Source organism: Taudactylus pleione, unplaced genomic scaffold (assembly GCF_031769625.1).
Source record: "Taudactylus pleione unplaced genomic scaffold, aTauple2 ptg000479l, whole genome shotgun sequence".
Lineage (NCBI taxonomy): Eukaryota > Metazoa > Chordata > Amphibia > Anura > Myobatrachidae > Taudactylus > Taudactylus pleione.
In genome coordinates, this window is record NW_028284881.1 from 17,055,062 (window position 1) to 17,067,995 (window position 12,934).

Here is a 12,934-nt window from a genome sequence, read left to right on the forward strand (position 1 = left end):
TTATTTATAGGCTGCATTCTAATAAATCCTGGTGCAGCCCACAATGTGACTGTGACCACTGTGTGTGGTAAGTGGGACTAGTGGAGAGATGTACTAAGCCTTGGAGAGTGATAAAATACCAGCCAGTCAGCTCCTGTCACTGTTCAAACACAGCCTGTAATAGGACACAGTTAGGAGCTGATCTCTCTCCACTTTATCTCGCTTCAAGGCTTAGTGCATCTCCGATGTTCACATTCACCCACAGGAATACAAAATAATCTTTATATTTATCACTGAAAAATTCTACCTTCACAAAGTCTTTGGGGGGAATCCAATGAGCTGCAGGGTTTGCAGCACAGGAAAAAGCTCCAGGTTTCGCGCAATAAAACAGGCTTTTCACAGTGCTGTACACCCTGGGTCAGTACGCACTAAACCACCGATTCTGCGCAAAAAGCGGAATCAATAGGTTTCCCAGCGTGTTGAACCCCACCAGGGTGCCTTTTATCGCAGACTTTTACTCGCAACTCCTGAAGCTGCAAGGAAAAGTCCGCATCTAAGTCCTAACACGCGGGGTAAACCCCACTGATTAACTGCGCCTGTCGATTCAATTAGTAGTGAGGAAAACCCAGCAGCTAATTCAATTCCCCCTTTTTTTGTCCAATTATAGATTTGCCACCACAATTTAAATAATTTCAACTTAAGACATCAGGTATTGACACTTGTGCTAATCAAGTCAAAGGCCTGGAGATTTCTATCCTTTAGTGATATTGCACTCACAGGCCTTAAGGAGGAATCCTACATAATGAAAATAAAAAATATTTCAGTCCAGTTTAATCTTACCCATTTACCTATATAGAGTGGCATCAGCCATTTTGTGTCAAACCAGTATTTATGATAATATAATCCCTATCAATTCACCAGGAATTAGTGACATCACTAAGGCATAAAGTGAATGATCAGGCTGCATTTTCAACTGGAGAAATCACAATTAATGGGTGCCCTAGGCCTGCGAGGGAAGCATTACTATGTCCCCAAGATGGCACAGCCATACCCTCTCAGCTTCTACAGAGGGTACATGGGATGCGGCCTCGGCCCCTAGTACCAGAGCCAGGCCAATCTCTTTTTGATCAGGTCCTCACTATGTATAAAAGTAAAGGTGGCACTTTAACCTGGGTCATTTTCTTTTAAAGATGTTGCCTGTGAATATAAATTATTAATATTAATCTTTCATAGAAATAGGGCATGAAATACAAATTTAAACACATATTTGCATTGCACAAATATATTAATGTAAAAAAAAAATTACTGTAACATAAAAGTGGTTTTAGCTTATGATCATTATCATGAATTCACCATAAATATAAACTGCAGCTATACAGAATACAAATAAGAACATTGTTTAGCAAAGGCTCAACTTAAATACAAAATAGTTTGTCATTTAAAGAGGCAGACAAAAACAAAGTTAACCCCTGATCACTCTTTTTAGTTTTTTTTCTGGCTTCACAGCCAACAGATAAAAATAATAATATTTTCTTGTTTATTTTACTGAAAAAATATATATATATCTCTTTTTCATCAGGAAAAGACAGTTCTTGTGCATGTACAAACTCACAAGGAAAAAAAAGTTCTAATACAGCAACCAAAAATAATATATATTTATATATATTTATATATTTATATATATTTATAAAATAAATGAAAAAAAAAAAACCTAAAACAAATAACACAGATTCTCCAATTGTTGAGTCCAAGGAATAAAGCAGGTAAAAGTGGTTGTAATGTGTGGTGAATTCCAAATCACTGCGAGTTTCACGTCCAACTTTTGTTAAAAAAGCATTATTTAAAAAAAAAAAAAAAAAAAATAGATTTTTTTTCTTCCTTCTTTTTCTTTTAGGAAGTTCAAATAAGATTCCACAAGTGTCGTTCTAGTCCTAGAGGTTTATATCCACAGTGCTTAGTCTTTGTCTGTTGAGTGGCAGTCCTGGCCTGTATAAGATATAGAATAAGGATAAAAATGAGGTGTGAAAACTTTAGACATGTGCAGATGGGTCCTGCTTCATGTTAGCTACGTACGCAGCAAATCGCAACATGCATAGCACGAGGCGTGGACCCGTGAGTGGATACGCGCATTGCGTTCGCGCCGCCATAGGATTGCATGGTGTGATCGCAGTGCGCGCCATAATGTATGCTGCTGCGGGTATCACATGGCGCTATGCGTGCGCACGTTTGTAGCGCGATCGCCTAAGATGTAGCAGGACACATCTGTATTATACACCATGATATACTACATAGCATAATTCTTACACATTTGGACATTACAAGCTTCATTTCATTAAATGTCAATAAAACAGTACAGAATCTATCACACATTCTGAGATCTGGGATATATGAAACATATCCCCCAAATCTATACGCTGCTATTACCAGGTTGTTGGGCCACACAAAATCAAAAACACACACTAAACGGAATATACAGTTATACTCAAAACTTGTAACCAATCACTCGAACCAAATCACTTGTCTATAGTTTGTGTGCTTGAGAAAATGAATAGATAGATAAGGTAGCACACATATGCAACGCTGAACGCAATTGTTCATTTATTGAATTCGCTCGGCCACAATAATCTACAATGATGTATTCCTACCTATATCTACCATCCACTTGTGCAAATGGAAATTGCTGAACAAAAGCAAAGGGTACAACGTCATTGTCAGGAATGGCACTTTACTTTAAGAAAATGTACAAATGTACTTTAAGAAAAGCTTTTAAAACTATGGGTACCAAAGAAACTGTTCACAGCTATATATACATATACACACGTACGTACATTTATGCATACTGCACATACACAGACGTACTGTATATACACTAGTATAGAGAGTTGTAGTTTTGCTCAAGTCTCTAATAAAAACAATTAATTTTTAGTTACAATAACACAGGGTAATTTTTTTTTAAAGGCATTGTCTCACGTAGATAATACAGATCAATTGTAGTTGAAATTATCAATACTGCAAAATAGGAGCAGAGCTGATACAGATCGGTAGCATAAAATATGTCCATAAGACTAAGAAAAATAAACTATAATCTTTAAAAACCACAGGTTCATACATGCAGGTGAATGTCAGATCTAGTGAGTCAGGCAATAGATAATACAATATGACGAAGATACTTGTGTAATCTTTACAGTCATAACAGCCACTAGGCAATTTACATTAAAACAAACCACATTTTGTAGTGAGAAAACATTGATGCACAAGCTATAACGTTCATACTTGGCACTTCCTGATATAATCTATATGCTTCCATGTTGAAATCTATAAAAAACAATCTTGTGATATAGTTCTGACTTCTGGAAGCATCAGTTTGGTATATTAGGGGATAGATTGCAGGCACAAATGGCTACGCACAAAATATTGTTTTTTAAATCACTATTGTTAAGCTTTTTGTTTGGATGTGGGATAATGTGATAAAATATTTTCCATATATTTTATTACCTGACAGATTTCCGGCTCCCTCTGCCGCTGTGTTTCGACATAGGGCACGTGTCTCCTCTACTAACATACAGCAAGGTCCTTCTGGGCAGTACAGTACCTCCTCTTCATCTTCTTCATCACCTTCCATCTCCCAGGAGACATGTCCCACACAGTCTAGGCCAGCCTCACAGCCTTGATCCTCGGGAATGATGGGTATTGGTTGACCAGCCTCGCATCCAGCTACTGCAGCGGCAGCTGCTGCCGCTGCTGCCTCTGCAAGGGCATACTGAATGCTGACTGCATAGTCCTCAGCATAGCAACTTCCATGGTTCTCCTCAAAGATGCAGCAGGGCCGGGCAGAGTGGCCCAGTACAGTCCCTGGGTCTGTCCGATGTAAAAGGCTGGAGGTAACACTGTACAAGCCTCCATTGGAGGGTACAGCAGTTGCTTGCAGGGATTCTGGACCCATGTACAAGTTTGTGCATTCTGGACTGGGATCCCCATTAGGTCTCTGAAAGCAACAGGGGCACCCCTGTTCAGGTCCCCGCCAGTCTCTACAACCCCCTTGTGAGATGGAGCCAGAGGCATCTGGAACTAACCCAGATGCTATAGCTGCTCCTCGGCGCTCCAGGGACGAATTGCTGCTGTAATTCATCTCTAGGCTGCAGTTGGACAGACGATCCCGGGAGGAAGAATTTGGGAAGGTCTGGTGAGGTCTACAGTCCGCCCTTACTCTCCCAGCCTCCCCCCCACAACCCGTGGCATCCCCTGCTCCAGTCCTGGCAGGACTGCGACTCCTGTATACATATGGGTCAAAGTCACTACTAAGAGAGCTTCGAAAGGTGGAGCAGCTGCCATATACTCCCTGGTTGCTAGCCTCAGTGCAGTCCAGCATGGAGTCACTAGATGATGCATGCCCCTGCGCTGAGCTATTGCTGGAACTGGAACTACTGTCACTGCAGGGCACATCAGCTAAGTAGCCACTGCATACTGAGCGATGTTGGTGCTGGCTGTGAAGGAAGCAGCTCCCACCAGCTGAAGCTGGAGCCATGTGCATCATGGCAGGTGCAGGCTGATATAGCAAATTAGAACCCGACTGAAAGGGATTGTTCAGGCCCTTTTCTGTTCCTCTGGAGGTCTGACTGCCTCCTGCAGTTTCCTGGTGGTGTGGGTAGCTTAGACCCTGGAAGTAGTAGTGCTGGTACATAGTTTCATATTGAGAGTAACAAGTGGCAGTATTAAAACCTCTCCCGCTGTACTTGGAACGCCGGAAGCCATGACCAGCTTGCGAGGCTGAAAAAGCAGAATGCTCCAGGTCACAATGGTGGCCAGAAGAAGGCTGGTCTAGAGATACAGGCCGGTATCCTGTTAGAAAAGAAGGGGTGCGAGTTGGATATAACTCAGGTTCCACTGGCCGCTCCACAGTGAGCACTGTGATGGGATTACCATGTGGGCCCATGCTGGTGCGAGTTGGATATGCTGCAATGGGTCCAGTCCGTTGTACCCGCCCAGGGTAATGGACTGGGAGGATGACTCTCTGTTGCTGTTGATGGCGGCCACGACTGCTTGCACTCTCCATACACATGGCACCATGACCCCCTTTCTTTTGCTCTGCAGGGAGAGAACATAAATTAAATGTAGTACAAAGTACTGATCTAGCCCGTGTGCACAGCTCACTATCTGGAAGGGAAACAAACAAATATACTACTAAACACATACTGAACTTAGTATATAGTTCTGCTACTAGTAAAGTAGATGAAAAAAGGTTTCCTTTATAGGTCTAGCCATAGAGGTTGGCAATAAGCAGCCCCCCCCAGCTGTTGTAGAACTATACCTTACAGCACGCCCTGCAACATTTTTGCTATTTGGCCATGTTAAAACTGTTGCAAGACATGCTGGGATTTGTAGTTCAAAGGCTGGAGGGCCGCTTATAGCCCACCTAATAAGATTATACTATCTTTATAGTCTTTGTGAGCGAGTATTAATAAAGAGATACATTACTAACTACACATTAGGTCACTTCAGAATTATTTGCTCATTTCTATAAAGGTTATACAATTTTATGTAAAAAAAAGTATTAGTGTGTCCCAGAGGTGTTCTCCATTAACACGCGCTCCACTCACCTATGATATTGTGCCTGCAGTGCGGACATGTATGGTTCTGTAGAAGCCAGGGATCCACGCACCGCTTGTGAAACCGATGTGTGCAAGGAATGACTCTCAGCTCCTAAAGAAGACATGGAGGAACACGAGTTATTCATTTCAAATTAGGAGATTGGTCTTTATAAGGCAGAACCCCAGAATCGATTATTATACAGTCAGCCTAGTCCACTAGTGGGTATTTAGGTTACTTATTGTATGAAATTAAATTACCAGTTTATTGTAAATGCACCATATACATTAACAACAAAGCTTCAACCCAGTTTTTACATATCAATCTGTTCAAGCATCTAATGTCATCCACACTGATGACAATGTACATATCCAATACATGATCTAAAGAAAAGCATCCGTATCTATTACTACTAGGGTTCAAACCATCCACTGTTCCCAAAGTTGCATGCAGCATTACATACAGTCCCTAGCAATAGTTGTAAACCAATCAGATCAGCCCAATTGCAAATTCCCTAGTACTTCGTGCAAAAGATCTTGTTGGTTACTTTGCTAGTGAAAATGTTATGAACGTATATGGATTTCCCCAATCAAATTTCATAATATGCATCATCTTACCTCTCCATCAATATATTTTTCTAAGCATATGGCACAGTCTGAAGTGGAACTGCTACTAAGGGTATCAAGACCACCGCAACTACCCTCCCGGGGCATTTTGCCCTTAGCTTTGAATTTTCGTGTCTCCATTTTCTCCAATGCTTGAACTGCCATTCTGTTCAGAGAGTTCTGAAATACAAGTTTACAAACATTAAAAATGATGACATTTTCAGTAGGCATAAAGTATGTGTAAAAGGTCATCCTACGCATTGGGTTACAGTGAAACCACAATTGTTGCATTTAAAACAAGTACATAAAAGGACAGGATAGGACTTTATGGAATTTATTATAACTAGCTCTTAATTCCTCTCCCAAGTGTAATGGGTCAGGGACCAGCTTTCCTTATAAAACTACAAGAGCAATTGCCGATTCTCTCTCCATGGACTAAATTTACTATACAGCGCTTTTCAAGTTTCAGCTGCTGGATTTAAAAGGGCAAGAATATTAAATACAAAACCAGGCATGTTTTTCATTTATTATTATTTCCCCTTTAAATCCAGAGGCCAAAACTGCTGAAGATGCTGCAGCTTTGAAAAGCATGGCATAGTCAAAAAACTTCTATTCTAAGGAATGGTACTAATAAATGGTAGAGAGAATGGGTGAATACCAGGAAAGAGGGAAACAGGTGGCTATGAGGGTGAATAGTAAGGATTTCTTGAGCAAATGGCTAACATATCAAACTATTCATGTTAACAATTACTCTAGTTATGCTGGAATAAAAGATGATAAATATAGATTAGCATTTCACTGGCAAAACACTGAGATTACATGTTCCCATTTAAGTCAATGCTTCATTAATAACTACAGACAATGGAGCTTAAGTAGTGCAGTCTGACATTCTAGAAGGGTACAAGCGACAGAGTTAGAAGATTGTTGGCAGCAATTTTACATGAGCAATTTGGGAGAGGTGTGTACAGAGCTGTGGAGCTGGATGAGCAGTGTCACAGAGTGGTGAAGCAGTGTCACAGAGTGGTGAGCAGTGTCACAGAGTGGTGACTATTGTCTAGCTGTAGAGCACTGAACTGCATAGTAGGTAGCTGTATAAGGGCTGGAAACAATTAGCCATGAAAAGCAGAGATCGAAAAGCGCAAGGTTTTCGCCTCATTCGTGTGTTTTGAGGCAAAGTTGTCGCCTGCTTACTCAATGCGCGCACCCGCTTTTCACCCTATGCAATTGTAAAACAGAACTCTAATATAAACCTCTGCGCTAGTTAAACATTGAAAGAAGACATGGCTGAAAAGAATTACAAAATCATCTTATAATTAATCAAACATAAATTTAATATTCTAAAACATCAATTTGACCAGTCAAAGAATAAAAAATAATAAAACTTCAATATATCATATGAAAAGAGATACTGTACAGAAATTTATCATATATTGTGTAAAGTAGAAAATGTGTACTCTTGATTTAACTAGAGGAGGTGGAGCCTAAATAATCTGGTATATACCAGTAAGGATGATACTCAATGGTTATAGACCACACCTGCAGTGTAAATAAAGTCCCGTTCTCATTCAGTGGTAATTAATATTATACCTCTGAATACCATGTATAATTTCGCAGAATGGGTAATATTTCCAAGGAGTAAATCTCTTGTATCTGTTCCAGTACTTTAGACCCATTTTCCAACACTTTGTAAATTTTCGCCCCAAACATGACATGTCTTTTTTGGGGTCAATTAAGATAATCATAATTGTTTTGCCTAATTAGTCATTTAGGGGGGGGGGGTGGGGGGTGGTTTCCAAATGGTCCTGGACCAAGTCCCAACATTTGTACCCCAAAATATGGATTTTGCACTTTTCTCCTAACTTTTGGTGGAGATACTGTTTAGCCTAGGCGAAAACATCATGGAATTGAATAGGGCGATACTTCAGAAACAGGCGAAAAACGCGGGTTCACCGATCGCGGCTTTTCGCCTCTAATTGAATACGGGCCTAAGTGTCTAATGTTCCTCGGTGCTGAGAGATGATAATTTGTGCACACTTGGGTTTTCAATGACTCAAGATAAGAAGAGGCGGCTTTGTACTGAATAGCTTCAGGTGAAAGGGCGCTGGAGAGCATTTGAGAGGAAATGAGCTGTTGTAATTCAGAAATTTAGATTTTTAGGAACAAAGTATTGCAGAGGAGGTGACTATTCATATTATAGGTGATTGAAGACTCCAGAGTCAGGAAGTGAGCACTAAGGGCCCAATCCAATTACCAGCAATTTACTCGTAGATGCAAGTAAGCAATATGCTGCACTTACGGTACTGCCAAATTTGGGAATTATCGTTTGCAGCCCCATAGGTCTGTGTACATAAATCCACAAATTCTGGGTGAGATAGGACAGTAATGGGGACGAATGCCAAAGCTGCTGCCGGCATTGCATTGGCAAGTAGCCCTCATCACATCCAGAGAAGAGTTCATTGGATTGAGCCCAAAGTGGCAGTCAGGTGTGCGTTGGCTTTTACAAGCCCCCCGTGGATTAGCCATACATTTCCACTTAACCTAAGGAGAAAGAAAAAAAAACCCCAAAATGTATTGCTCATTAAATCACTTTCCAGACTACGTTATACCTGACTTCTTCTCTGCTTGAGTTTGATCTTGATAAGAAGGATAAGGCAGACCAATGACACCACCACAAAAAACGCCAGGAAAATACCCATGTCGAAATATTCAGTAGGTTGCTGTAGAGAGAGAGTGGCCATTATATATTTTACAGTGAACCTCCATTGCCCACCTTTTGGCGGAAGTGCCAAGCTATACAACCATTCCATTACAAAGATAATAATGGTGCAAGAATATATCCTCAAAAAGCAACGACATGCAGACACGTTTCTCAGGGATCTTACCCGAGGAGGCCGGTGCTGAATTCGTGCTCGAGCGCCTTTTTGCTTGTTGACAATGTTCATGAGTTTAATAGCATCCATGCCTTTCATATACACAACTGGCCTCTTCAGTGGGTCTTCTAAGTCTTGATTCAACTGCAAGATGAACACAAATTAATAGGACAAAAGTACTGTACAGGTCTCCAGAGCACCAGTATACATCTGGAACATTATTGAGGACATTATTAAAGAACAACACTGTAAAAAAACAAACACATTATGTTGATGAAAGCAAGGACAGTCTACCTTGCATACTTTGTAGACAGGAGGGTAAGAGGAGAAGGGGAGATACCTATCTGAAGTATTGATATCTATCCACCTGCCCCATCCCCTGTGAAGGAAGACAAAAAACTTATTTATTTATTTCTGAGTGGCTGGAAAATTTCTCAGTCTTCCACTACTAAGGATGGGCAGGGGGTGAGCGGATGAGGAAGGTTTATGAGTGGGTCCATATATGCACAGATCTCATCATTTAAGCTTTGGTGCAAACAATCCCATTGACCACATTGCAAGCACACAGTGCACATCCTGCTTGGTCACACACAGGCGTATCACCAGTTCTTTTTCCCCATTACAACGGATTAATCTGTTGCAATCAAATCAGAAAATCATTTAAAAGGTACAATTTCTACTATGCCATAGAGTTGGTCAAAAACGAAACTAAATTGACCAAACAGATGCTGCTGCTTGCGGTGAGCTGGAGTCTGTGACGGCTATGAAATGCTCTGTACAGATGGGCGAATTTCAAAGTCACAAAAATAATACTTGACAATTTCATGGAAGCTGCGGTGGGATGACAGGGTAAGACTGATCAAGGTCTATAAAACAACATTTGCATTTTACTTTTTATTTGTGCTTTTTAGACGCTTCTGCTTTGCTAATGTCTAGGGAAGTAGCCATCTAGTCATGGACTTCTACCACATAGGTTCCCAACTCAGTCCTCAGAACCCTAAACAGAGTCATGTTTTCAGGTCTCCTCACAGAATAAAAAGTAACAATTAGCTCCACCTATAGATATTTTAAAATGTGTCAGTGAGTAATGAATACACCTGTGCAGCTGTTAGGTGACCTGGAAAACATGACCTGTTTGGGGTCCTGAGGACGGAGTTTGAGCACCACACTTGAATACCCAGTGGTAGCATTTGATCCAAATGAGGCTACTACAGAAATCAACTTATTTCCCATCCCTCGCAGCATACATAACAAAAACCCCAGATAAAGCAGTAAAGTGAAGCCTGTATGTTGGAGATCACGGTCAGTAAATTATGAAACCATATGGGCAATAGCAATATCCCTGTACAAATACTGCAGCATTAATGCAATAAAAGCTGTCTGAAAACAATCTCAGCCAGCAGATAGAACAAAGGTTGACTGCACACTATGCCAGCTAAGTGCACCCCTAATTCCCCCCCCCCCCCCCAGTGAGTGAGGAAGAGCAATGAAGTTTCCTCTAGGAGCATCAACCCAAAGGAACTCTGCAGATTTTTTTTTTTCTAATAAACAAAACTGTAGATCTTATTTGTAGTGATGCATAGTACATTAAGGTCATCTGTGCAGGATACACATGTCTAACTATGGATTTATGCAACAACAACATGAAAATAAGCTCTTTGTATCCATGGAGGACTGTTGGTAAACACTAAACTGTACTACTGAGATCTAGATATACAAAACATAAAATGTCTGTATAAAATGTCTGTACGTTACAGATTTTATTCATCCAAGATCCTCAGCACTATTAAATTATACCTGTTCCACAGCATCAGGGTTATCAGAGACATCGAATATAACCGCTGTTGCCCCTCTCTGCACTGCCCGTTTTGCCTGGAACATAGAGAAAGAAGAGGATATTAGACGAGAGATATAAAGGTATTCAGCAATGCCTATAAAACATATTTGGTGGCGAGGGATGTCATCACTTATATTTTGAGAGCAGTGGAGTCACTTTTGTCATAATAGCATGAGAGCGTAGGCAGAATGTGGTTATACAGGTCACTGAAATATGAGGTAAACAATAACGCCAGGTACACACTTGGCCAATAGACCAATGTGGTGCGCATGCAGGTATGGATACACACTTACTTACCGACCGACATGTCTGGCCACAGGAACCAGTATTGCATCATGTCAGTGGTTCCTGCAGCCGGCATATGGGTCGGTTAATCATCTGTGCTCACAGGCAGATGCGATTTTATCTTTCAGATAGATCATGCACATCTGCCAAGCTGCACGGCCATGATATATCAGTGATCAACATATATCGAAATCCTATATATCAGGTGTATACACTGATTGATGGCCGTGACCATATATCGTTTGTCGTCTGCAAGAACGATATATTGACCGGTGTGTAGCCAGCATAATATTGGTAAGAAGTTAATGTATAGGGTAGGTTATTCTTTATGGCACACAAGCTTTAATTAAAAACACATAAATAACTGAGCACACTAAAGCCGCATACACACGATACGATCTGCACAACCAACGATACAGCTGAACGATTTCCCTTCAACCTTCTGTAGTGCAGGACAAACGGTATTGGGTGTACACACGGATAGATATCTATGATAGATATCTTTCAGTGAAGTCATCCTGCCACAGCTCTGAAAATGCAAATCGTGATTAAATCGTCCAAGTTGGCCTGCATGTACGGACAACCATATATATCGTAATCGTCCATGCGGGAACGCGCATCGTTAGTCATTCACTGCAAAAAAATTAATGATATAGTTACCGTTCATATCGTTAATAGATATCGTACCGTATGTATGCACCATTACAAAACAAATAATGGTTCACACAAGCACAGTACCAGGGGCTCAATATGATATAGAATAGAATGGATGGTGGCCAGTATACAACACAACGCCCAGGGCTGCCATATATTGCCCACACCCTTGTGACAGCGTGGCCATATCTCCCATTCTTGTCAGCTCCACCTACAAAATATTGCTAGAATACACCACTTTTCTTACCCAAGATGACACCAAAACTCCTATCCAATTTCATACATACACAAAACAGACAAATTCAGAAAATCTTGCATGTGATTTTCCCTTCTATCCACTAGAGGTCACACTACCACAGTTTACAATAAGCACTCTGAAAGGAAAAAAATAAAAATAAATGAAGTCATGGAACAAGCTGTTCTGATCTTATCTTAACTCATACCCACAAGCGTTTTCATTAAGCTTTTAATGCTAATAAAAATGAGTATCAAATGCAAAATGTGTATGACATGCGTTTTATTTGCTGTAATTACAAGAATGTAAAAAATAAAACTACGTTGCTAAAACTGCATGTAAAACGCATTTAAAAAAACTCCTGTGGTACAGATGTGTTCTCCTTCTACCCCATTGCTGCAGTTGCGCCAAACAGCCCTTCTCGGCTCACCAGGTCAGCATGAATCTGTATACGAAGTGCTACAGCGGCCGCAGCTATTTTTCTAAGTTACGTTGTGCTTCGTATAGATTCAGACTCACATATATACAAGCATCACATATCAAATTAATCGTTGCAGTCTCTTGAAGTGGTTTGAGACTTATGCTGGGTACACACTGATCAGCCAATATATCTGCTGCCAGTCGGTCAGTGTGTACCCGCGATATGTCTGAACGATATTGTTCAGACACATGGCATTGGGGGCCTCATTAGGGTTGGATGCAGTAAACAAAAAACGCGGCAAAATCCCCATTTACCGCATTTTCCGTATGCATCATTGTCCTGTCCGCCGGGCTGCGATGCAGAGGGTAACGCCAGCTATTGCTGGCGTTACCCAATAGAAGCCTATGGGCTTCTACCGCATCGCGCTGCTATGAGGGATCCGATCGGATCCCTCCCAGCATG

General features: G+C 41.0%; 1 protein-coding gene across 1 annotated transcript in view; it reads right to left on the minus strand.

The window, feature by feature from the left end:
* Window positions 1-1,303: 1,303 nt before the first annotated feature.
* The window catches only part of ZNRF3 (zinc and ring finger 3), a 159,231-nt gene continuing 147,600 nt past the window's right edge, over window positions 1,304-12,934 (minus strand). Inside the window, exons 3-9 of the mRNA XM_088449113.1 lie at window positions 10,838-10,912; window positions 9,053-9,184; window positions 8,777-8,887; window positions 6,183-6,350; window positions 5,577-5,679; window positions 3,475-5,064; window positions 1,304-1,965 (exon numbers count right to left, since the gene is read on the minus strand). Of these exons, the coding sequence (XP_088305239.1) occupies window positions 1,934-1,965; window positions 3,475-5,064; window positions 5,577-5,679; window positions 6,183-6,350; window positions 8,777-8,887; window positions 9,053-9,184; window positions 10,838-10,912 (2,211 nt within the window). The 3' untranslated portion in view covers window positions 1,304-1,933. The remainder of the gene's footprint in view (window positions 1,966-3,474; window positions 5,065-5,576; window positions 5,680-6,182; window positions 6,351-8,776; window positions 8,888-9,052; window positions 9,185-10,837; window positions 10,913-12,934) is intronic.